The sequence below is a fragment of the Carassius gibelio genome, chromosome A8 (genome assembly GCF_023724105.1).
Source record: "Carassius gibelio isolate Cgi1373 ecotype wild population from Czech Republic chromosome A8, carGib1.2-hapl.c, whole genome shotgun sequence".
Taxonomy (NCBI): Eukaryota; Metazoa; Chordata; class Actinopteri; order Cypriniformes; family Cyprinidae; genus Carassius; species Carassius gibelio.
The window spans coordinates 17244656-17271978 of record NC_068378.1 but is presented as its reverse complement, the minus strand read 5'-3'; the positions used below and the strand labels follow the sequence as shown (position 1 = coordinate 17271978).

The following is a 27323-nucleotide window of genomic DNA, read 5'->3' as shown; positions in this document are numbered from 1 at the left end:
AGGTAGCAACTGTTATTTATGTTCTGGTTACAGTTCTGAATACGGAAGAGAAAATTGGAGGGAAAAAGATTCACAGTTAAAATGCAGTGTTGGGGAAAGTTACTTTAAAAAAAGTAACGCATTACAATATTGCATTACTCCCTAAAAAAGTAACTAATTTCATTCCTTAGTTACTTTTTATGGAAAGTAACGAGTTACTTTACTTTTGTGTTACTATTGCATTACTTTTTAAATATGAGCAGGGCTTGATTGTTTTTAATATAAGAAGTTATATTTATAGCAAATATAAAAGCCCTTTCACACCAAAAAGTGTAATAAATAAAGCTCAGGCTGAAGGAAAAGTAAATTCACGTCTGTACAGTAGAACGCAGGGGAAGAAGGTTCAACAGTCTTCAGCAATAAAAAAAAACAATGAAGCACATTTGTTAGTTTATCTAAAGTCATTTTTGCTTATGGTTGAACTGGATCAAAGGTCAGCTGCAAGGACATTAGTTAATAAAATGAGATTAGATACATTTGTGTTGTTTAACATATTTAATTATTGCAGGTTTGTTTGATATTCTGAGATTACATTCCACTGTTTTAATTAATTTAGAAAATGTAATTTTAATTTTAATTTTAATTTAATTCATTTTGTTGAATGCTAAAGAAATTGTTGTTTGTTTGTTTGTTTTGTGAGTGGGATGAATGAATGAATTTTCACTTTTAGTCTAGAACTGCATCATGTTCACCCCGCTCACACATCGCCTCTGTACTTCTGATTTCTCTCAATATGGGGACAGGAGACTTGTCAGCCGATAAATGGGTAAACAAAGTAACGTTACGTTTTTGAAAAATATATTTTCTTGTAAAATAAAAAGTAATGCAATACTTTACTAGTTACTTGAAAAAAGTAATCTGAATACGTAACCCCCAACACTGTTAAAATGATAATGATCTTGAGACTTTATGATGATGATATTTATTATTAATAATAAAATTATTATTGTTGATGTCACTGTTGATATTGTAACAATAATAATAATATAAAAATATGCGACGCCTCCCTCAAACCTGTGTAAATCACATTATTGTATACAAAAGATGTTTAAAAAGTAAATGGTAATGTAAAAGGTTCTTAAAGGTCAGTGATAAAAAATTATATTTCTTCCTTTATTAATTATGCTTTTGACATGCTCACTGTTTGATGCCATGTGAGCACCTGGTCTTTGGAGCTCTGTTGTTTGTTGAACATTTCTTTCTGTTTCCTTTGTGATGACACAGAGTATTTTCTGAGTATAAATAGTGCTTTATACTGACTGACAATGACACATTCTATGTGGGAAGGTGGCAACTTCAGGTGAGTTTGAAGATGCACTACAGCTCTGCGGAAACTATTAATTTGATGTGTTGCCTGTTACAATCTTTGCTCATGTTTTGGAAAACCTTTTTATTTTTTGTCTCTGCTGGAAAAAAATGAAATGATAGATCACAAAGACCAGTGACTCATGTATATATATATATATATATATATATATATATATATATATATATATATATATATGTATATGATATGATATGACCTAATGCCAAAATATTTTTAAAGGTTTTTCGTAGCACAACATTTTATTAAATTACTTTTTATCACTTGTTTTCAAAGAAAAAAAAATAACTAGAAACTGTCAATGATATTTTGTCTCTACATTTCCTGGTAACTTTATTATAGAAGGGCATCAATTTTTTCCTGTTAATATTGTGCTTATTAATCATAGTGAAAGATTTGGGGTACAGAAATACATTTAACATAACATAAATGTACAACATGAAATGCCTTTCATCTTCCACAAGAAAACCTCTGCAGACTGACATGTTATGGTAATAATATTGCTGCATGCCATCTGCATGTGGTCTACATGACCTTTGATACAATTAGAAAAAAATAGCATTGCATTTATTCCTTTGATGTGAGATTTTATCTCTTTTTTCAGATTTATATTTTTATCCTCTGAAGATCATTTCAGTCTCGTTTTTAACCAGAAAAACACAGGAAGACAGCGGCTGACTACAGAGGTGCAAGGTAAAGAACGTTGTTTCTTGGTGAATATTTTGTTCTGAAATAAACCTGATTTAATACTACTTGTCTTTTATTGATAACTTTGATGACAAAGTATTCCATGCAGGCCTTAGATGAGACAGGTATGGATTAAGATATTTCCAAATGATCAAACATTTGTTCTTAAATCTGAATTCACATAACCTGCATGCACACAAGATGTATGTTGGGACGTGGTTGCTTCTAATTCGGTGGTAATGAACTCTCATTTTGCAGAGAAAATGTTTTTAAATCATAGGACTATTATAATTTTTTTAACACTTGTTATGCATGACTGAATAATATTTTAACCTTGTTGTGATGCAAATTATTATGATACTATGTATGTCGCATATGAAATCGAGATTGTTATTATTGAAATTATTTCATGTTTATCTTTACTGCATGTACATCTATACTCAAATGTTGGAAATATGAATGTAGGAAAGTAAAAGAGATTTGAGTAATTTTGTTTTTTGTTTTTTTTCTCAAATTTTCGCAGATAGCATCCTTATTTTATGAAGACTAACAAAGTTGAGTTTTTTTTTTTTACTTTCATGTGGTAGAGAAGGAATGGAAAGTAGCTGACCAATAATGATGCCTATGTGTAGTTTCACTTCGATTATGTAAAATGCATGTGAAAAGAGGAAAAATGAACAAGCGTGATAGTGAGTAATATTCCATCGCTGAGTGTGAACCTGAAAACAAAATTGCATATGTGCCAGACACTCTTCACCTTGTGTAGAAAAGCAAATGACTTTGAATATTGACTAAAGTATTGTAATTTTTCTCATTTTTATTTAATAGATGAAATGAAAATACATTTTTCACTGAATTTTCATGTTTGCTTGCATTTGATGAAAACATCCTTTTTTTGTTAGCAATACACTGATCTCAACTCAGGTTCAATAACATCACCAACCACATTCAATTGCTGTTTTATATCCCTTATCCTGTTCCTGGGTTGCTTCTTTCGTGCATGTTTTTGCAAAATGCAAAGTGTGTCTGTGGTTTCCTGAGAGGTGGGAGAGGTTTGTGTTTTGTATGACAGATAGATGTCGTGCATGTTTTGGGTTTGCATTCAAGCAACTCACATGTTTAGGCTTTTCTAGAGACTTTAACATAAAATAGGGAAGTTAGAGATTAGAGTATGTAAGAAATAATAATGGTCTTGTGGCTACTGTAAAACCATCAGGGTCTGTGTTCGTAACACTCACATTCCTTACATGCATGTAAATATAACTAATTTCTATCAGAAAAAAAATCTTTTTTTTTAATTCAGTACATTTCAAGATGCAGGGTAAGATGGTCAGCAATATCCCCCTCAAGAACAATCTGTATTTCCTTTAAACTGTAACATATTTTAGATATAAGTTTAGCATATGCAGGATGATTCCAGTGTGCTATCATGGGAAATAAAAATAAACATTTGCTAATTTAGTTATTTTAGCGCAAGCTGTAAAATTATACAAAGAGGTCATCTCACCCCACTACTGCAAGACGGGGTAAACATTTACAGAATTTATAAATGACTTCTGATATAATTTCTTATTGATATTTAAAATGTTATTCATCTAAAATACTAAATTAAATATTCTATGTTGAATAACTGAATAACAGAAAAAGCAGAATCCCAGTGTGTGTGTGTATATATATATACTATTATATATATACCGCTATTGCTAACTTAAGAAGATAACATTCAGTTAAATGCTTCATTGTCTGTCCTACAGTATATGTTATGTAAAATGTAAATGTAATGTGAATGTTTGCAATCTGTACATCAATCTGCAATCTTTTTCAAACTCTTGACTTCAGGAATGCCTAAATCTGAGAGAGAGGGTGACAAAAGAGCGAGTGGGAGAGAAAATGAACGACGGGATGCATCTCCCCCTCTTTTATACAAATCTTCTTCCCCACAGCCGGTGGAACATCTTTCTTCTGGGGTCCGTTGTGTGAGTGAGCTTTATTCTCTGGTACTTTCTGTAACAATGCTTTAAAAAGCACAACATCCCTTTGTATGTTGTTTGCTTATAATTTAAACTGCACTACTGAAGATTCAAAATGGTTTTGTGTATAAAAGTATATTGTTTAATAAAATTGTTGTTACATTTCTTGCTATGTGTATTTTTTGTGTGTGTGTATATATATATATATATATATATATATATATATATATATATATATATATATATATATATATATATATATATATACATATATATATTATTGTTCTTATTGTTTATAATTTTTATTTTCTGTTTTTCCTGATCACAAATAAAACATCCTCTATGCCAGGTAAATTAATAAACTATTGATGTTTAAAAGCTATAGTGCACAAATGTGCTGTAGCTCTCTGTGAATGGTCTTTATTGTGTTGGTCTGATTCTGTGGGTGTTCATGTGCAGAGAGCTGCTGATGAGTTTGAACGGATGCAGTTTCTTCAGCTGATGTTTCAGAATTTCCAGACCGTTCCGATCAGGCCATCTGTACTTCGCTCTCCGGCTCTCCAGCTTCAGGGTTTGTGTTCAAATTTATTATTCAAACTTCATGATGAGCAAAGGCATTTCAAATCACGAAAACCGCTATTGCTATTTGCTATTTTATTATGCTGTGATTTCAATGTATTATTCATAATATGTAATGTTATATATAATATATATATATTCCAGAATATATTAACACACACACACACATAATTTCAAGACAATTCAAATTATTTTATTTGAGATTTATCGTTTTGAAATTATTTTTATACACATACCCATATAGTACATTTTACTAATTTAAAAACAATATAAAATAATAAATAGCTGAAAAATTTGTTACAGAATTTGTTACAGTACTCACAAGTGAGCCCTATCTTGTCTTATTCTTTAGCAAATGAGGGCAACCCAATAGTCATGAACAAAAGAAAAGACATAGGTCACAGTGCGCAGACTTTCATGCAAGCTGTCTCTGGATCAAGCCAGCACAGGAAACAATCTTCCAGCTTTCATTCTCACAGGTAAGTTCAGGTAAAAAAAATTAAATTCTATTGCCATTAAATGTTCATCAGTAAGAATCTTAATGCCCCTCATGTGTCCCTCTCAGCCCAGTCGAGTCAGAAATCCAGAGATCCAACTCTCTTTTTGTAAACGGACAATGTCGCTGGCCAGGCTGTGATAAAGTCTTTGAAGGGTATACACATTTTTTGAAGTAAGTCTATATGTTTACATATGTTTATATATATATATATATATATATATATATATATATATATATATATATATATATATATATATATATATATATATATATATATATATATATATATATATATATATATATATATATATATATATATATATAGTGCCCTCCATAAACATAGGAACAGTAAAGACAAAATTGCTTTTTCTGCTGTGGAGTCAAGAGATTTGCAAATATGATTAAAAGATGAATATGCGACAAAACTGCAGAATGTCACATTTTATTATTAGGTCTTTCGACACATACATGTTTTCCCAAATAAAAAGGACAGTACTTTTAGAGCTCATCCCACTATTTGATGTGAGCATAAATATTGGAACAGTTGAATTTAAGGCAGATTTAAAAGATTAAAAGCTAATACTTAGTTGCAGATTCCTTGCATGCCATAAGAGCAGTGCAGAGTTTGCAACCCATAGACATCACCAGACTCTTGGTCTTATGCTTTGAAATGCTTCTCCCCAGTCTTTAATGCAGCCAATTCCTACTGTTGCTTGTTTTGGGGAGTATCTGTCTTTAGCCTCCTCTTCAGATGGTGAAATTAATGTTCAATGGGATTCTAATCTGGAGATTGATTTGGGCAGTCTAAGATTGTACTTTCTTTGCTCTGATAAAGTCCTTGAATGAACTGGCAGGGTGTTTTGGGTCATTGTCCTGATCCAATATGAAGTGATTTCAATAGCCATGATGATTTTGTACCCTTCCAAATTCAGTCTGATGAGGTTGTATGCTTAGGATAATTTGCAGTTCCCTTTTTTCTCCAGACTTTTTCTTTCCAATCACTTAGATAAAGGTTAATCTTTGTCTCATCTGTCCATCAACTCAGTTCCAGAACTCTACAGAACTCTTCACATTTGTGAAAAATCATGCCTTTAATTGCCTTGCCTGTAATTCTGTGTCAAAATCTCCTGCGGAATGTCATCAACTACTGTTGTTTTTCTCAGCCGGTCAGGTTGTCATTGGTTGCTGATGTCACCGGTAGTTTCCAAACTACTTGATTTCTCCATGTCCCTTGTTTTTCCTTTAGTTCTCATTGTCTTCCTATTTTCTTTTAGCATCCAAATTGCTTGCTTTTCTTTCAGAGTTGGCTTTCTCGTCTTCATCCTGTTTTGTATGTGTCATCATCGAATGCAAGACTTAGGGGCCGTTCACATATCGCGCCTAAAACGCGCGCCGCTTTCTCCTTCTTTCCAAAGCGCTCGGGCAGAAGCGCTCCTGAGGCGTCTGCTGTTGCTAAGCAAAAATGACGCGCTCTCTCCATGAAGACGCGGAAAATATATAATAACAAAAATATCTTGCAGTAGTTCTGCTACTAAATTTATTTCAAAATGGCAATCCATATACATCTATGATCACCTGTTCCTTCTTCTTGGCTGAGCTTTCAACGTTGTTACGGGAAAGGATGAAGCTGAATGTTTAGATCTTGTCACATGACCTGCGGTGCGCTTGAGGCATTCTGAAAAGTTGAGATGTTTTTAACTCGATGCGGTGTGGACGCGCCTGAAAAAAAACTGGCGTGTCGCACCGCGTGTGCGTCGCAATCGCGTCTCTTCCATTATGAGCGCGCATACCGCCTGCCTACATTGGAAATAACGAACTTGAGCGCGCAAAAGACACGATATGTGAACGGCCCCTTAGAATGCAGAAGCAATGGATATAACAGGCAGCTGTTCCACATCAGATAGGGAGATGGAAATTCTAAAAGTGCTGATCTTCTTAGCTGGAAAAACATCTTTGTATTTAATCACCCAATAATAAAATGTGACATTCTGTAGTTTTGTCTCATATTCATTTACAGATTTATTGATTCCACAGCAAACAAAACAATTTTGTCTTTACTGTTCCAATACTTATGGAGGGCCCTATATATATATATATATATATATATATATATATATATATATATATATATATAGTAACATCAGCAAGCCTTCATTGTTGGAATTGATCATTTTCAAATGTAAGGATACAGCTTTTGATTCTCAACCTATCTAGACATCTGAACCAAGAGCACAGCACAGATGATAAAACAATTGCACAGTGGCGAGTTCAGCAAGATCTGGTACACAACATGGAGAATCAGGTACATCAGTGATTTTCACTGAGTCCCAATTCGCCTACTTATACTACGACCTAAAAGTATGTACTTTTTTTGTGAGGAAAAAGTACATACTTTTGAGTGTGCAGCAAAAGAGTATGCACATTCTGGGACATACTTCGATGACGTCATGCAACGTGAACGACAACGTGGTTGCCTAGTTACGCACACCACAACTGTTAACGTTTCATTCATTCTTTATGTCCATTAAAATTTTATTTACTATTCCCATCTTTTTTTCTCATCGTTTTTTTTCACAATACATTTTACAATGTGTTCTTCTACCAAGTTGAGGAGTGAAGAAGCAGGGCTGCATCGTCGTAGAACCAAACGCAGGTCGTTTGTGAGGCGGCTGGTTCTGACGTTCATGTGCAAAGTGTGTAACAAAATAAAATACAACTTTAATTAGTTATTAAAACTTCAATAACATTTGAATTATTACACTTAAAAGCTGAGGGCTCATCTTCGTTGCTGCATCCAGCTGCCATGTTTACATCACCGCAAAGCCATCACAAAGCTCCTCCCTCCCACATGCAATGGGTTGTTGGCAATATTAGCACTTAGAGTGTGCATTGATCTGCACTTCGAATTCTAACCGGAAATAGTAGACCATCCGGGTATCTTTGGAATACTCTTTTCAACATACTACTACTCTTTTCAACATACATACTATTTGGGACGTACTAATTCTAGTTTCGCATACTATTTAGGACGGATAGTATGCGAATTGGGACTCAGCAATAGTCTTTCACGGGGCGCACACACAAGTCACGCTTTGCATCATTGATCATCATCACTTATCATGAATGAGGCACAAGAGAGTGAATCATGGTTTCATTGGTTTTGAGTCATGTGTGAACCCAAAAGAATCAAACGTCTTGGTAACGGTGGTTTGAAACCCCGCCGGCTCTAACAAGCTATATGTGATGATTTCAGCTCATTCAGGAGAAGCAGAAACTTCACGCGATGCAACTTCACCTTCAACTGCTTGAATGCATCTCGACACGTACCGTAAGAATACTCTGTATTCTCACACTGGCACAAGTTTCATGAGTGCGTATAGAAACAGTGATTCTCACAGTGAACAAGACATTTCCTTTTTGTGATTTCATAAAACGTCAGTAAATTTATAAAAAGTGCTGATGAACAAATCGTATCTTAAGACGCCTACGGAAAACTATAGGCCTATCTGTGCTCAATATCACTCTCATATGTAGGTGTGTTCTCTTGTGTGTTCTCATTCAGGGGGCTGCTCCAGGCTGTTGGAGGCCGCTGGTACCAAATTTGCCCCAGGTGGGGGAGCCAGATGGCAGGACAGAGAGAGCTAGTGAAGCACCAGTACAACAGGAACCCTGGCACATACTCCTACCACACCTGCTGCCAGGTAAAACCTTGCTGTGGCCCTTACCACACACAGTCTAGCTTAGTAGTGTCATCAGTAAAAACCTATCAAGTGAAACTGAAATGCAGATGCTGAAGTGGTTGGAAAATATACAGATTAATAAAGGTCACCACCTATCGCTGTTTACATTGTGAAGGTCTTCTTGTTCTTACTTCCTTCTGCTTAATGTGTTTATGTTGTTGGCCAGACAGTAGAAAGTTGGTGGTCTACCACTATGACTACAGTTGGAGCTGTGATATTGCTTGTTTCCTGTTCCCACACTAGGCATGCCAACAGACCACAAAGGAAGCCTAAGGTCTGGACAGAATGTAGTTCAGACGTACTCAGCTGGAGTTTTCTTATAAGCTGTGTACTATAAAAACAAAATTTTGCTATTGCTAGATGTATTGCGCAAGTGTATTATCGAAAATGACTGACTCATAGCTGTTACACGATGTTTTGCACTTGCAGCAAAACTCATAGTGAGACACTTAAGGCACAGTGTATATGGGTTTGTGGTCATTTTCCAAGAATATTGTGCAATGTCTTGCTTCTTAGTAATTCGGTTTTCTGCCAATAACAGATTTTGTTAGCAGCGTTGAATACTACAAATATGCCAATATACGACCTCCATATACTTATGCTTTCTTAATCAGATGGGTAAGTACACGTCTTTGGTTTGCCTTTAATGTATATATGGTATATCAGATTTAATACATATTTGATTAGATTTAATATATATTATTTAAATTCTTTATTATATATTTATTTTAATACATTTAGCTAATGCTCACTCTGAATTTTAAACGAATCCTTGTATTTTTAAAATAAAAAAAATGTTATTGATTCCAACAGTCAATTCTAGAAGCCCCAGAAAAACAGCGGACGCTAAACGAAATTTACAACTGGTTCACAAGAATGTTCTTCTACTTCCGTCATAATTCTCCTACATGGAAGGTACTACATATGCTGACACTTGGAGACAGTCCCATTTCTGTTCAGTTCGAAACTCAATATAAGCATTTTTTTATTATTACTCAAATGTATAATATGTATAATAATATTTTTTTTATCAAATTTTGAGAGGTTTAATTCCATATAAATTAGCTGAATTAAAACAAAGGAGCTCCAGTCTTGAGCAGGTTTATTTATAAGATCCTGAGATTGGTCTGACAGTTCTATATATTTATTTATATTTATGTCCACATGGTGGAGCTCTTGACTTTAGATCATACTGAATAAAGCCAGAAGGCCTGTTTCATATGAATATCAATTATATTCTCTGATTAACAACTATTTCAACCTTTTTTTCCTCAGAATGCTGTGCGACACAATCTTAGTCTCCACAAATGCTTTGTGCGGGTGGACGGGAGGACAGGGGCTGTGTGGACAGTGGACGAGGAAGAGTTTCAGAAGAGAAAAGGGCAGAAAATCCACAGGTCCTCTCATGCTCTTCCCTCAACCTTAGACGAATTACATACACAATGAGATGTTCAAGATTATTAAAATGAGAAATGTGAATTAAATGTACAAAATAAGCTCGCTGTTTTGAAACGACTCTCGTGTGATGTTTTACAGGGACTACACTTTGAAATGGCTGACACCCTTCTCCCATTGTTCATCCCACGAAGCCTCAGATGTATCAGTAAAAGCCACAAATTCTCAGTGAAATGAAGTGAAAGTGAAGTATGCAGAAAATCAATAAGTTCCGCTTTAGATGTCAGAGATTTAGTAGGCCTATTATCCTCAAGGATGGAATATTTGTTAATATTCATTTTTTTGTATCTCTGAAGAAATGCCAACTAGTCTTCCTTAAAATATGACGTTACTGTCTTGCTTTATATAATTTTATGTATGTGATGTAATACAAAATACGACAGCAATAACATATTAGAAAAGTCAAAATGATTCCGTGTTTCACTTTGACGGACCAGACTCCAACCTGACCAGAAGAGGGCATCTGTGCGCGCGCACATTTTTTGGGTGTGGTAATTCTGTAACAGAGCAGGCAAAGACAAAAAGCATCAAAACTGCTGGAATGAAAGACAAAGAAATTTCCTCTCCACATTTTTAAATCGTATTCTGATCCTTCTTACTCTGTAAAACTACTCAAAACTGAGCCACTGAATCAGGTCAAGGTCAAATTGTAGGCTATGTTGAATCAAATATGTCTTATGAAATGACTCACCACGTTAATTTGAATTAGAATTCTATGCTTTATCTGCTTATACTTCATCAGGACACTTTTTAAACCCTATTTTGCACATTTGTGAATTCATGTTGCAGTCTAAAGGTGGAGAGTACATAAATCAACTGCATCTGCTCCCCTGTGGTTCTCTGTTTTGTCTTCCAGCTTGATGGGAATGCATCCACCCCTCATGATGCTTCAGCCTGTGCTTTTGTGCTCCTCTGCCACCACAGGCTTTTGCTCACCCGTCAATTCCAGTGCCACTATGTGAATTGTCACAATGTCATTGATATATAACCTATTCACCAATACATGGATATAATCTTACATTCATTACAACTTCCGCTAAGTAAAATAGTGCGTACCAAATAGCCTACTTCATGTGACACAAATATGCCTTCAGTGTGATACAAAAAACATGAACAAATGGGCTGCCTGGACAAATCAGTAGAGATGGAACAAACAATGCAACAACAAACAATGGAACAACAATCTATTTAACAAATTGCTCAGCCGAGAAATAAATAAATTGATGCACTGGAAACACTTCACTCTGATGACACCTGCTGGTCAAAACAGTAAAGGTGAACACAACCCAGAAGACATCTTTTACAAACCAATTTATGTTTGATGAAAGTATAACTGAAAGTCAATGAATTCAGTTGATTATGAAGTGTGTATATAATTTTTATTCTTTTTTAAGTTGTAGCGTTTGTTTTATTATTTTAGGCAGGACTTGACTAAGAAAGCCAATAAGAAACTATTTTCACTCTACCTTTTTAATTATGCATGTTTGTTGAAATTAAAATCATTAGAAACGAAGCCTTGTTTGCTGCGATCATGTGACTATAGCTATCTATAATGTTCTTAAATAATTAAGAATCGTGTAATGAACTTAATTTTAAGAATGACTTGTCAATTCTATAAATATTTTAAAGTTTGTGAAATGCACTGTTGTGGTGTGTTCCAAAATTAAAGACAAAATATTTCCACCCGTTTTATTGCTCACATTTTCCAGCCGTCTCAGTGGGACTCCTCATGCCTGCTGATAATTTTATTGGTTGAGCACTGATCTGACAAAATATTTCAAACCCTATATTTTTTTTCTTTCTTGTTTCCATGGCCTTAAGTGCTGCAGATGTATTATGATGAAAAATAGGCAGTTGACAGCCGCAGGCTAGAGTTAGCTGGACCTTAATTACACTTGGAGCATTTCCTTCAGAACACACCTCGTTATACCGGCTCTGGACAGCCTCACTGTTTCTGACAGCTGCCTCTCTCTGTGTCAGGTGCTTATTACCTGCTCTTCCTCCCCTGTGGACTTCCAAACAGGTGTCTCAGTGTTATACGACTGCTGTGTTTTCATTACCTGAACCTGCCCTAGATATGCAGTGGAAACAGAGGATGGAATGTCCTTAGTGGACTTTCTGCAGAGTTTTATAGCCAGAGAAAACATTAAGCTTTAATGGACAGTGTCCCTTTTTTTTACTGTTTATTTTTATGATTTTCAGGCTAGATAGTTGAGCACAATCATAGTTATTTTCTACACACTCACAATAGATGTGTTTTGGTGGAAAGTGTGTCATCTCTGAGATTTTTTTTTTTTTTCACAGATTCAAATGTTAGAAATACAGGTTGTTCTGTAATTTTGTTTTTAAAGTATTGCAGTGGAGCTCAGATACCTATTCATTCTTCTATTGTAGACTGTACTGTCAAGTTATTCCTGAATGGTCTGTTTGGTGGACTACAACGGTAAGAATAAAATAGTCTATTGTTGAATCAAATTCATGTGTTTTCTATTAACAACTTGACAAATTCCCCTCAAATACTGGAACGACTGTTTTTAGAATGTGCAATGTGTTTCTGACTGTCCAAAATAAAGTATGTGACCTGCATGAGCCATGTGATTGGGTGTCTCTGCTAAACACTGTGCACGTTTGGCACCGCAATGCAGGGTTAACACCAAATAAACCCGGGTAAAAAGCAGTGCTAACCCCACTTCTAAATTACAAGTGTAAAACTTACCTTTACCCGGGGTTATAAAATAGCCAGGTGTTAAGAGCAGTGTGTAAAAGCTCTATGGAATGGTAGTGCGCTGCACAAAATCTGATTCCATTTGTTCCCCAGAACAGGAGAGAAACTAGTTCATCTAGGCATACAGCACAAAGGTGAATATCTCACACTTCATTAGCCGTCTCTTTGACAAGAAAGACAGACTCAACAGAGAACTGGGCTTGTAGGTTTTGTTTCACCTGTCTCGTCAGTCCCTGACAACTTCCCATCTCTGAAACATGCAAACGCTCGACACAGAGCCAGCGGGCTGGTATGTTTGACAGGCTGGGACAGAGATAAGGAATAGCATAAATGACACTCCTTCAACTAAACCACATCACAGAGAAGAGCAATAAATCACTCAGCACCTGTACAACCTGATGCAAACAGCTGCACTATAAAACTTCATTTTTCTGGTTTGCTGGGTGAAAAATGCATTGAAGAGCATCTAAAAAGAGTTAATTATTTTACATTTCCTTAGATTATTTGTCAGACAGTCTGGTTTTCAGCAACATAATTTATCTGTGATTTAAAAACCCACTTTTGGGGATTTTGATTATATAAAGATATTTGTTAATGTCCCCTTTACTGTGTCTTTGTTCTCAAGTGTGACTGAGTTTGTACTGGTGTGGGCCCCACGTGCTGACGTACCAGCAATCAAGCGTCCATATTCTCTGGTCTCAGCAGGAGGCAGACAGCCAGGGTTTTTCTGGTAAGTTCAGGGCTCACTCTGCATTGTAAGTAGGATTATGAGGCTAGAGGCCATGCTTCACTCTCAGCCTCAGTCTGTCTATTCATCTTCCTAAAAGTGACACACCCGCACCTACACATATGTGCAACTATAATTATGAGCACTGATTTCTTGTGGACTTTCAAGAAAACCAATGTCCTAAAAAGACTCTCAAGGCATAAAAACAGCTTTAAAGTGACCTTCATATAGCCTAACAAAAATTATGTAGCTTTAAAAATCAGCCTCTCAGACATGAAACTGCCTGTATTAAGGAAGTATAAAAGCAGATCTAGACACAGGAATTGGTGTGCACATGCACTAAAAACAGCTTACTATTTTTTAACATAGTATACTGTTGCAGTGAGATGCCAACAATAGATGACTATGTCCTCTTTAATTAAACTATTTTTTTCTGTGATATTTTAATGCCTAAGGTGTCCATCCTAAAGTTAATCTATTCAAAATGCAAGACTAATTGACAAAGTGAACGTGTTTCAGTTTTCCCAGTATGCCCAGTTCCATTTAGTTCAATTCAATTTACCCTATGGTCTTCACTCTGCTGAAGATTTCCTGGTCCATGTTTAAAACCGTCAGTCTCTTTTGTTCTTGTTTAAAGATTTCACTGATTTGCTGTCTGTGCGGTTTGAGCTGTGCCTACACAGGACGCAGTTTAATTACATGAGCACACATTTATCTAAATTGCTGCTACTTGTATGACCTTGAGAGAGGAAAATCATATTTAGCAGAGAGACACATTTTAATAGGCTCTGCTAGACCTCATTAATTTCTCATCAGGAAAGGCCCTGGTCATCCATTCAGGTTTGAGAAACTTCAAGCTGGGCTTTTCTTCCCAAACACAGATGTCGTTATCTAAACAGTATATCTAAATTCATTACACCAATCCCCCATGTGTTTGATATTTTCTCACTAGCTCTTTGTTCCTTCCAGCATCCCAGTAGCACAGCAGAATTTCCTGCACCGCATCTGCAATCTCCCTCACCTTGATGTTGTTAGACATATTACCTTTGAGAGAATGAAAGCGCGTCTTTCTGCAGGAGAGGATGAAAGGGCGCTGGCCTCCATCTTAGCAGCATGGAGACGATCTCTCCGCAGGGCACCGCAGCTCTCTGATACCTTCTGACAGCTCAGGACTTTCCTCAACTTTCAAGTCGTGATACAGTAGTCAAATAGCTCTGGGGGAGAAAGAAACCATAATGATAGAGGTAATCTTACCTCCATTTTTTTTTTTAGCTTAACAAGTGCTGTGATCTAATTACCTGGGCAGAGACGTCTGGAGATGTGAGAAGATTCTAGAAATTTGCTTGTATTATGTATGTGCACATATGATGGTATTTTTACTCACAAAGAACTTGTTACAAAACGTGTAAAGGATTTAGCATGCAAATGTATAAACCTACAAATGAATGGAGATGGCGGTTCCAACAAATGTACCAAACTGTTACAAACAGTATGAATAATATGACGAGAAAAAAGGATGATTGGTTAGTTGTGATGTTGCATTCATATTTCATTTGAACCGCACCTGAGTTTGTTTCGAAGTGGGCCGAGAGACCCATCTTTTCAGGGGGTCTTGGTCCATTTGTTTAATGTACTGTACTAACAGAGCAATCACTTTGATTTAATCCAAACCTGACATTAGTGAATACAAAAATAAATATTTCAAAGGGTTTTTGAAGGGATCCCATAGAAGATCAATCTTTGGTTTCCCCCAAAAACCTTTCAGTAAACAGTTCTTAAAAAAACATTTTTCCTTAGGGTAAAGAGCCTTTAAAAAAAAACTAAAGAACTTTTTTTCCACTTTAAAAAACCTGAAAAGGTTCCATAACTGTGAATGTCCTTCATGTGACCATAGATGTCAACATTAAACCTTTATTTTTAGAGAGTGTAATAGTAGACAACCTGGATTATACAGAACAAACCGATCCACTGCTGCTAATCAAATGCATATGCACGTACAGACACAGAGAAAGCCGAACGAAGAGATGATTTGAAGCCTGTTAGATTGGCGATGTGAACACAAGCATAGACATGTCATGCTTAATTCTGGTCCAGGGATTTCCAATGGGTTTGACTCCGGCAGACTGGTGTTTCTGTTGATGGGACTTTAAATGAGACATTCTTGTAAAGCAGGGATCATGATACGAACAGCTTCCGTATAAACAATCTTATATGCATGAAAACACACATTCATGCCCAGGCACACACAGAGATATGTGGGAACACACACACACACACACACACACATGCATATATGCACATATAGCGAAGTGTGAGGAGAGTGGAAGGGGAGGGATGGAGAGATTAGGATGAAGAGCGAGAAGATGAATAGCAGGATAATTAGCCTCATCTCCCAGGACCTGACAGAAAAATGTGGTTGAGATGGATGGAGTCCATGGAAAAATAGAGCCTATAGTCCACCCCCTGCCCCCCATTCACCCATCCCCCCCAAATCCTCTTCCCATCCCAGCATTCAAACGGGACTACGGATAGAGGCAGAGCGAGAAAGAAAGAGTAAGAGCATCCCTATTGGGTTGGTTATCAAAAGCCCCCCGTTCCCCAGAAATCCTCTCTGAGAAGTCTGAAAGAAAGAAACACAGTTTTAAACCTGACAAAGAAAGTCAGAAAACTCATAAAACCTTAGTTAGCTGAGTTACCACAGTTTCTTTTTGGTTATTTAGTCTTTAAAAAAAAAAAATATATATATATATAGAAAATATATATGTTTTATTATTTATTCAAATAAACTGTGTAGATTTACTGAGATCTGAGCCCTGTAAAGAACAGAAGTTGATCCTGTTGCTTTGAGCTTGCCCTATCAGGAGGCCTTTCATATTCAGATAACCATCTTGGAAAGATAACATTAATAAGCAGAGAAAATCCTTTTAGATGTTTTTTCTAAAACAAGACACAATCCCTTTCTTTCCCAGAGAGAAAACTCTCTGCAAGTTGTGTGTAACCTTATATCTGTCTGGCTCTTCGCCAGCCTGACTTTCTGTTAAGCAGACTAAAAACATACGTTTACAACTTTAATACTTCATCAGCGCAAATAAATAAAAAAACTAATGGGAAGATGTTCATCATCCATTGACTGAGAGCATCAATCTATTTTCTAGTTTCATATTTCTCTTTCTTGATGCTCAGGATCTTAGTTGACAAAAGCTATGAGCATAGTGTTGCGTTTGTAAACTGCAAATAGAATCCATTATAATCAAATATACATTATAGTTGCTGATGCACTGCGCTGCGTAGCGCTGAAAGATGCCTGGTCTATTCCTGATGTGTTTCGCGCAGTTTCTGACAACTTGACAAATGAATGGCTTAAAGAAGTTTTGCTTTAATGTGTCCAGTGTAAACAGTTGATGTAGAACACTTTTTTTGGGATCATTTTCTGAGATTACTAGCTCAGAGCTTTCTATCAATGGCATATGTCTGACAAACAACATGTCTAAAAATTGTCTACTCAACATTATTGAAATGATGACAGTTACCCAATTTTATCAAGCAGATATGACTAAATGAATATTGTGCAGCAAGGCCAGATCTAATCCATTTAGGATTTGTTGTCGTTCTTTCTTATTTTTTTTTCTCATTAAAATAAATAGTATGATTTCCTTAAATGACTTTACACAGTGCTCTGGTGCAGGAGACTTATGAAATCAGTATGACACATGCTGCTAATGTTCAGCAGGATAGAGAGTGTCTGCCAAATCACCAAAATTATGTCAGATTAGATATGAAGTATTAGTTTGGACTAAGGCCTCCGTTATGGATTAACAGAGGTTGGGGTTTTATTAGAAACAGAAACTCATATCTCTTTGACCTTAAGGTCAAATTCTTGTTGCAGTAGAGTTTAACCACTTTTTTGTATTTGACCTTTAATCGGATACAAATGGAGTTGAGGATGTTTTTGGAAAAGAGAGTGAGTTTTATTTATTGTTTGTATTTTTTATTTATTTATTTTTTTGCTTTTTATCACCAATGACCTTAAAAACTACAGGTGTTTAAGTTAATTTCAGTGATAAAGTAAATTCTGTGGGTAACTGTCTGAATCTAGAGAGTGATGATTGGATTTGACATGTTCCCCTCTCTGAGTGTGATCTTAGTGCTTTGACTCTTAGTGATCTCAGCAGAACCAGAATTTCTTGGTATGGTTCTCACTGATATTATCAGAGGCCCTCTCTCACAGGCCAGAGAGAGAAAGGAAAGAGGCTGCTTCTGGGAAAAGCTGACAGTTTCAGGTGGGTTTTGTTGACTTTCTCTTTGACCTTCTTCCTGTTCTCCCGTTGTCTGATGGGAAATCGTTCATGTCCGTTGGAGAAAACCAACCCTCGCAAAACTCTGTGCGTCATGCATGATGCTTAGCCAAAGATACAGAATATGAAGTTCCCTTAATTCGTTTTTGCTTATGTTTGTCATCACGCTGTTTTAGAGAAAACCTAACAGCTCAAGTTTGAGATGAATATATGGTGAAGTTCACACATTGTCAGTGCTGTATATGCGACTGTGCTTTGGGAACTTTCCATAATACTTCTGCAAGCCAAGTGAGGTCAAAATAACACGTTCAGACTGTAAAATATTTGTAAGTTCCCGTATGCATCTGTGGCTCTTGTACACAATAGAGATGACAGGACAAAATACTCTTGTAAACATTGGCTCCTGCCATGCTCTTCCTTGCAGGTTTTGTATGGGGATATGATTACATGAAGTAACTGCCAAAGCAGTGATGCTGGAAAAACCACTGGAAAGTTCAGAACGTATAAGTCTCATGAGCAAACCAGGAACTAAATTAGAGTACGTTTCCAACAATATGATCATTGCAAACTATTTTTAAAAGAAAAAAGGAGAGCAGAATATGAATATCACATGTATAAAATCAATCTGTCATATTTTTATAGGTATTTTAGGGCCTTTTAATTATAGAAGGAACCAAAATATGGACAAGATATATTTAAAAGAAAAATCAAAAACATAAGAAGTGATAAAAAGATCCTGTGTGCATGCTGCACCTGAAGTAATTTCCTCTTAGAGGAAGCATGTAGGTGTTTCACATGCATCTGTTGCATGTTACTGTCAGCTACATCAGATTGGGTGTTCAGAGGAAATCCTAGCGACACTGCCCTGGGTGGGAAACTACACTTCACCCTTTTCTGACACTGCTTCTTATCCTGTTCAGCACCAAAGCAATCAGAAGCACCAAATACTACTATAGAGTGGAGCTCCATATGTCCAACTCTTCAACTGTTTCTATAGAAGTAATTATTTATGAGTAACAAAAATGAGGGGAATAAATGTATTATAGGTTTATTAAAAAAAAAATTGTTGTGTTTGAACTGGTTTTGACGATTACATTCTTAGCTTTGCTTGATCTTCTTGTGCATGTTCTCACACAAGAGTGTGAGCAAACAAACGAGCAGGAGAGAAAGATGCTGTAGAAAACCCTTGATGATGTGACGTGGACATGATGTGGGTGTGTTTTATGCAAATTAATAGCTGTGGACACATGCTCCCTCATTTAAAATAATCTGTATTAATCAGTGGAACTACTTAAATGCATACACACCAGGTCTAAAATGTGACAACTTATAAATTTAACAAATATGCAAAAACAATTAGGTCTGAAACAAAACTGAAACAAAATGCCTTTTATGAAAAATATTTTCTGGATGTTTATATTGTCAAAGACTGCAAAACTACTAGGTTTGTGTCAGTGCCTGAATGACCTGCATTCCCTGAACCCCTTCACCCATAGCTGCATACCTCTGTCGGCCATCCCAAATCATTTTCTCTGTGTGATGGCAAACAAGTTCGATCGATTCATCCTCCCAGCAGGTAGAGGAGCCCTGCAGCATGCCTGTCAATAAAATCACGAGCATCTACTGGAGCGAGGGATTGAATAGACTATGTGAGATGAGTAGGCTTATGACTGACTTGGGGAGGTGAAGGGTCTTGGGCTCCATTGGAGAACAAGGTGACCCCCCACACAAAAGGCCATAAGGAGACATGGGGTTTGTTTTGGAGGAAGACACACATACACACACATACACGTAAGAGAGAAATTTGAGAATGGCCTGATGTGAATGCTGTCTTTAATCCTTTTCCTGGTCACCCTGATTCTTTCGTTATGGGCCACCAAGGCTGGACTGTCAGGAATCTCAAGAATTCCCAGTGCGCTTTTTACCCTTTTCCTGCATGGAGACATTGGGCACAATGACAGCACTGCCCTGTCTGTGTACAGGGTCAGATCCCCCTCAGTGTCTTTCTCTCTCTCTATCTGTCACCTCTTTCCGCTCTCTTACCCCTCAACTGTGATGTGCCAAAAACCTGTTAACTATTGTGTTGTAAACTGTAACAACATAAAGAGAGGAGCAAAATCAGTATCAAGGGTAATTCAGATGCAAGGACATAGTCAAATATTCAATAATGAAGGGGACAAAAGACAAAATTTAGAAAGATATTAATCAGCCATTTGAATAATGAAGATGAGTCCCTCTCAATGTCTAAAGGTATTTTCCTGGTGACAGTTATTTTTAACATCTCTTAAAAGTGCTAGATTGACCAAATCTAAATCTAAATCTAGTAAAGTAAAATACAATAAAAGCTGTTTTGTTACTTTTAACTGAAACTAAAATTGTTATTAATGATTTTTGGTCAAATAAATTAAGTTAAAATGCAATAAAAGATAAATATTAAATAGGGATGCACGATATTGGATTTTGGCCGATATTCGATATGCCGATATTTTCTAAATAATTTTGGCCGATGCCGATACCGATATCGATATATATACAAATATATACTGATAAATTTAAACTTTAATTTTACTGAAGAGAAATCCATGTATCTCTTCTGTACTGATTCTACCATAAATTTATTATTTTACAAATGTAGACAGACATTCACATCTGAAAAACAGGTCAATTATTTCACTTGGAGAATATCGGTTTGGCTCATCGGCAGAAATATTCATATCGGCCGATACCGATAATGGTCATTTTAAGCTTTTATCGGCCGATACCGATGTTGTGCCGATATTATCGTGCATCCCTAATATTAAATGGGAAACTTTAGAAATGTTACCTTGGCAACTGACTGAACTAAATTTAGTTTTTACTAAATGTACTAAAATTACTGAAATAAAAATCAATGAAAGCTAATTCAACTTTCTATAATAGTATATAAATAGTAATACTAAAGAAATATATAATTCAAGGGTTAGACTATTTTCAAATACAAGTGGTGGACAAAATTGTCCTACCTTTAATTAAAAAATTAAATAAAATAATAATATATACAGAAGCAAAGCTTTTTAAAAGTAAAACCCAACATGATTGTATCTGTTACACCAGATGCAGCATGATAAAGTAATAATCTCTTCCATTTTTGTCCTATAGAGCTAGGATACATTTAGTTGGTTGCTTTGTTTCTATTTCTGCAAGGTTGCCCTGGGTAGCCCCGCCCATTGTTGAATATGATTGGTCTAAAATAAGCTCAACATATACATTAAACATGACCTAAATTCTAATTGGCTGAGATTGTAACACACAGCAGTTTCACGTTCTTTTAAACACAGACTAATTGCTGGAAGCACACCAGAAAACAACACAGTTATACTGTGAGAAAAACATCTGTTGTTTATGGTGATTTTTTTCTGCTCAACCCATAAGGCTCATGTAAAGCTACATTAAACACCAACATATAATCACCTCCCTCCACAGCCAGAGGTAGAAACTCCAATAATGCATATTAGTCAATGAGGTTTGTGTTTTCCAAATAGACTAACACAGTGCACTAGCAGAAACATATTACTGAAATAAATTTAGACTCAACTGACTGGTTAAATGTTCAAATGGTAATCTTTTCAGAGTTCTATTCATTTTAACATATCTGCCTTTAGAAGATAAGACTATTATCACCAGAGTGTCAGAGCGGCTGACAGAAACCCGCTCTGTCTCACATCAGAGAGAATTAAATATGAGGCCTCACCCCAACTAGGAGGTTTATTATAACCCATGCAACCTGACACCATGGATAATAACTCTAAGTTAATAGGACTCAGTATTGGGAACTTCATGTACTAGCTTATAATTAATGATTCCCTCTTTGTAAGATTAACTAAGAGGCCTGGTTTATTAGCTGGATGACAATCCTTCATTCAGTGCCTCAATCAGCCAGCGGGGGCTCCGCGCAGTCGAGTGCTGGCAGGGAGCTGGTTAACACTGGCTGGATTTAATAGGGAGGTAGTGGAGAGAGGGCGAGGTACAGCACACAGCACAGCCGACACCTGCAAACACTTGACTGGACTCGTACAGAGAGGCAGCGCGACTGTCTCTGAAATACTAACGGATTTTCTCCTCATGATATTGTGAAAGATGACAGTGCGCCTGGAAATGGGAAAGTTTTTTTGGAGCTCCGCGTAATTCTCAAAGGGTTAACCGGTTTATGAACGCTAGCTAGTACTTTCACTGCGCAAACTGGAAACTTTGGCAACTGAGGAAGAACGAACGAAGAACGAACCTACAAGCCTACAAACAAATGGACATTGACGCGTTTAGGTGTGTTTTGTGACCTGTGTTCGCATCGGACAGCTGCGTGCCACGGAATGTAACATCTTCCATCTTAAGTTACCTGGACAAGAAGTAAGTGGCTCTTTACAGAAAGAGAAATGTTTGAAACATTCAGCAGCGTGTTTGTTTGATACGGTTTGTGAATTTGCTCATCTTTGAGGTCTTTGTTTACATTATCATGTCATTTACAGGCTGTGTCTCAAACAGTGAGGTGCCTAAGAGCACTTGTGCAACATATGATTCTCAAAAATGCAGCTGACACGGAAAATGCATAAAGTGTAAAAAAATTAAAAGATATTTGAGGTTCTACAAATGGCTATACCGATGAAAGGTTCTGAGTCTATAGGAACCAGTTATTCACAAAACGGGACCTATAAGTTTTGTCTAATTTTTACTCTTATTTATAATGTTTTCTACCAAGTCTTATTTTGGTGGGCTGCTCACAACTATTGTCTCAGTGGTCCACAAGGTCCTGCATCTTCATAGATGCCATGAGGTTCCCACATCAGCCTTCATTGTCCACTTTACACCCACACAACAAAGTTGCTCAGAAATTGTTTTCTGTTAAAACAAACTCATTAGGCAACTTTAGAGGACTTTGAGGTGACATTTCGAAATGCACATTATATGTTCACTGGGCCAATTTATTATTCATTCACAGCCCCAACTGAAAAAGTAATGCATTAAGTTAAAATCATAACAGATCAGAAATAATGTCAGATTTATAATTTGTAGGTTTCTAATCCTATATTTTACATATGTAGAATAAGAGAGGGCTTTAATCTACTAGTTCTAATAGTACTCATTTTAGTTCAGATGAGAGGTTTTATTGCAGCTGGTACACAGTTCAAGACAGAGCTGGCATTATAAAAGAGGCTAAAACTGTTAAATGTTCGGTTTATTTGGTCCTTTAATCAGTCCATTGATTTATTTGTAACTTGAACATTGTCTAAAATACTGTCCAGTGCCCTGGCTGTACAACATTTGGTGGTTTGTGGTATCAAACAGCAATGCTGGATGTGTGGGACAATCAAAATCCTGTGCAAAACATGAAAAGGCACTTAGTGGTCATGATTTTAAGGCTGTTTCGAAATTCACCTCCTGTGCTCGTAGCGGTTGAAATATAAAAAATTTATTTGATCAAGGTCCTTGCTCAGGGAACTTGAGGATGTTTTTTGATACTAAGACGATTAAGGTGGAGATGAATAAGGAATTGATTAGTAACTCGGTTTATGTGCTTATGGGTGTAAATACTAGTTAGAATCCTTTAATGCACCACATGAAGGTATTCATGCAATTCTCTTTTTGTAACCTTGATTCTTACTAAATGCCTCTTTTGTTGTTGTTGTTGTTTCTCTGGTGTATTGCATGCTGATTATTATTTTTTAATATGTTGCTTCTGTCCTTGATATAATGATGGACTGTTTTGGTGGTGTAGAATTTCCACCAACCTATTGAAGTTATTCAAAACCAACCTGCTGCTTGAAAGACTTTACAGTGGAATTCTGGGATCCATGTGGATCGTATCTCATCAATTATTGAACAGTTATTGAGGCAGAGGAGGAAAGAAGGTCTGAAATCGATTGAGAGACATCTTGCCCTGAGGGGTTCACTGGATCTGCCTTTATTTTGGTATGTTGACAGGCCTTAGTGAAATATTAATCTTGCCAATCATACACTATATACTGACTTAAGCTGTGCCATCCATACTGAAATCTCTTGCTTTTGCCGTCATCTTTTTTTCTTTCTTTTTTTTCAAGGCTTATAGTGATTTTAGGAATTGTGTGCTTTTAAGGTTTCACATAAGTACATTTATGGTCACTATAGAGAAATACCGTGGTCCCAAAATTAATATTTAAATTTGATTAGATTAGAAATAAAATGTCAATCCACATGGCTAAGAAAAAAAATTTTTGCAGGTGGCTTTTTTGTGTGATTACTTAAAACCAAATGGTCTCAAGATGATTATTTATTTATTTATTATTTTTTGGGGGGATCTCCTTAAGGTTGCTCAAGTTTCCAGACATAGTAACTATAGATGCAGTTAATCACCATCACATTCTGCTAACATTTCCGAACTACAAAGTTTCCAAGTCTTCATTTCAAACAATAAATGTAATGTTTTATAAATTCAAATCTTTCTAAAATTCTCTAAAATAAATGAAAAATTATTTGAGGCTTTATTTAATGCAATGACATGCTTGCTTTTTTTATGCTGCTAGTCCTCTTTTTAAATGTTTTGCATCCAAGTTTATCCTTTCTTAATAATTTTTCGCTTCCCTTGTCAGGAGGATGAAGAAGATGATGATAAAAGACTAAATTAAGTAAATATTCTAAATTGGTCACTTTGTTCTATTCTGAGCATTCCTTGAAGACATTACGAGGTCATGTTTGGGAAGAGAGCAATGAGAGAACTCTGAGGTGTTGTCTTTGTGCTTAACACACTTTGAACATTAAGAAGGGAATCTTTTTATATAAACAACCCTTTAAAGCACATCGCTAAATATTCACACGGATGCTTTTCCAGGCACATTTCAAAGAGCCCAGATATGGATAATTAATACCTGTACAAACCTGTTGACATAATATTTCGAGCGTAATGAGGAACATTTGTCATGAGAACAGAAGTAGTCTTTTCATCAGTTATAATTTGCAAACAATTTATTGGACTTCAATACTTGTCAATGTTGGATATCTGCCTTTTTTCATTTTAATTAAAATTTTGTATTTATTTAGAGCAACCATTGCTCAAGTTCACAAAATCTAAATGAATATTAAAGAGCCAGTAAGATGAAAATTCTAAGCTTCCTATCACTGTTTATTTTACTGTCCTGTACATTAGGTTTAAATCCATCCAAGGTTAAAAAACATTGTCATTTTGTCAAAATATCATTTTAAAATTACAGAGATCAGAGATCCCCAAACGGTTCGCGCGAAGCTGTTCAAAAGATTCAGTTTCCTTAAACCCCACCTTTCGGTAGCATAATGTGTTCTGATTGGTCAACTAAAATGCAAGCAGATTGGATTGGTTGTTCGCACACACCTCCACGGTAAACTATGCGTTAGCATCTGTTTAGGGTGAATTAAGTCTTATTCCTCTCACCGCGAAGCAAACAGTAAAATAAAAAACGTGAACAGTCTCACTGCTTTTCTTCTGTGTGGGTGTATTCAAGCCGCGCGCACATATAACGAAGGGAGACATGAAAAACAGACATCGCGTTGTTTTCAAATGGATTACTTTATCACAGAATATCTGTTTTCGGCAGCACTTGTTTAGTTTTAAAGTAGACATGTCAAGCTTTCTATAGATATCTCTCTCATGTCTCTTCGTTGAGTATTCACGGAGTTACACTTCATTTTAATGACGTGTTTGTACATGACGATCAGCGCTGCAGACAGCACACATACTGATAAGACGCTCTGGAGAAAGCAAACACATAATTTCATAATCATACTTCGCGTTGTGATTCGGAGATGCTCGTTGTTATAAATAAAGTTGCTAATGAACCATGTTTTATGGCCAAGCGCTTTGAAAATCCCGCTGTACTCACCGAGATTAGAAAAGCAGTCATCAGTGAAATGTTGTGGACACAACAAAAGGGATTTGTTGTACTGCTCTGGTATTGTGGTAAAAATGAATTTTAGCCATTGGTTCCTCTGATCTTCATTCGTTGGCAGTGAAAATAAAACAAACTTGCCTTTACAATTAAAAACACACTGTCTCCTCGACATGATGCTATCACACTGTGTGTGGGGGTGAGGCAGGTCAGAGTTCCGTTTCTCCCAACACGGTAGGTGGAGATTATTATGCAAAGTGTTTCTAGTGACGTACATAGAGATGGGCAAAAGATTTGAAATCTATAACGACTCGTTTCAGCGATTCAGAGTCGACTCCTTACTTTAGAAGCCAATAACTTTATAAATCGTGTACTTTTTGGTTTAATTATTTGCATATTGTTTACACTGATGGACAGCTACACCATACACTGTAATACAGGTAATTTTGGATTTCCCATCTGTGTGGCTCTTTAAAGCTTTTATCCCTCCCCTCATTTTGTCTTAATTCAGGGGAATGATCTGAACAAATGATGTTGTTATTTTTTTGTGCATTTCAACATTCATGCAGCTTTTTTTGTTCACTACGTAAATGACACACTTAAATTCCCATTTGTCACAAGTGCCTCTCTCTCCCCCACACACACACACATTTAGGAAGAGATGCACTCATGTATACACTTCTCACTCTCTACACATACAACAAGCCTCTTGAGACGGTTGTCATGACAGCGTCAGCGGTGCTGGGGGGTCAGAGTGGGGTCAGACCGGACTCTAGGGGTTGGTGGAAGGGGGAATCTGGGGCATAAGTGATAATTTAGTGATGTCATGGTGGATCTTGGGAGGCGTCCACCTTACGAGCAAGTGCGTTCTTAATGCAGATCGTAAATTATATCATTCACTGAGGCAGGTTTTTTTCACGCCTATTCCCAAATTTTTTGGTCTTCATATATCACATATTCTCAATGTTCTTTAATGCATCGATTCAGGCTTCAAAGCAGAAGCACATAACATGACTTCAGAGCGCTGACCCCCTCATAAAGCCCCCTCATCACCCCCATCCCTGTCCTGGTGCTACATTTATAGAGAAAGGCACAATGCAGCGGCGTCAATAACAGTAAGCAAGAGTGCCTAATCCCTGCAGCTGTCAGTCCTGGGAGTATTAAGCCTCCATTCTGAAGATTCTTGGGTCTTTGCCAATCAAAAAACAACAGTAGTTGCTGTGAGAGTCCGCTGATGACCAAACGATCTATTCTCTGGCTGGAGAGGATAGTGGATGTGAAGAAAAATAAAGTCATCACATCAGAAGGGCATGAAAAGGCTTGGAGGGGGGAAAAGATGCAGGGCGTTCATCAGCCGTTGATCTGGTCCAGTGATGCTACACTAGTCACACTGTAGTGTCTGGTTGTTCTCTGGT

At 36.5% G+C, this 27323-nt stretch overlaps 2 protein-coding genes across 5 annotated transcripts in view; both read left to right on the top strand.

Annotated features, from left to right (window-relative positions):
* The first annotated feature begins 1281 nt into the window (after positions 1-1281).
* Positions 1282-12803, top strand: LOC128018687 (forkhead box protein P3). The gene is made up of 13 exons (XM_052604376.1): positions 1282-1339; positions 1968-2056; positions 3890-4026; positions 4480-4591; positions 4952-5078; positions 5165-5269; positions 7313-7400; positions 8352-8426; positions 8661-8799; positions 9380-9456; positions 9652-9753; positions 10114-10235; positions 10375-12803. Exons 1-13 carry the CDS (start codon positions 1305-1307, stop codon positions 10463-10465), a joined length of 1299 nt encoding a protein of 432 aa, XP_052460336.1. The 5' UTR covers positions 1282-1304; the 3' UTR covers positions 10466-12803.
* A 9010-nt stretch (positions 12804-21813) lies between these two features.
* Positions 21814-27323, top strand: part of LOC128018685 (semaphorin-3F) — a 33379-nt gene continuing 27869 nt past the window's right edge. Inside the window, exon 1 of one of the 4 annotated variants that reach the window (XM_052604372.1) lies at positions 21814-22423. The gene's annotated coding sequence lies outside the window, so the exon portion shown is untranslated. The remainder of the gene's footprint in view (positions 22424-27323) is intronic. The other 3 variants (XM_052604371.1, XM_052604370.1, XM_052604373.1) reach the window with 3 other exon arrangements.

Coding starts and splice junctions, on each gene's coding strand:
- LOC128018687 (XM_052604376.1), top strand. CDS start 1,305: ATGACACATTCTATGTGGGAAGGTGGCAACTTCAG. Junction 2,057..3,889: donor GCTGACTACAGAGGTGCAAG/GTAAAGAACGTT, acceptor TCTTGACTTCAG/GAATGCCTAAATCTGAGAGA. Junction 5,270..7,312: donor GGGTATACACATTTTTTGAA/GTAAGTCTATAT, acceptor CAACCTATCTAG/ACATCTGAACCAAGAGCACA.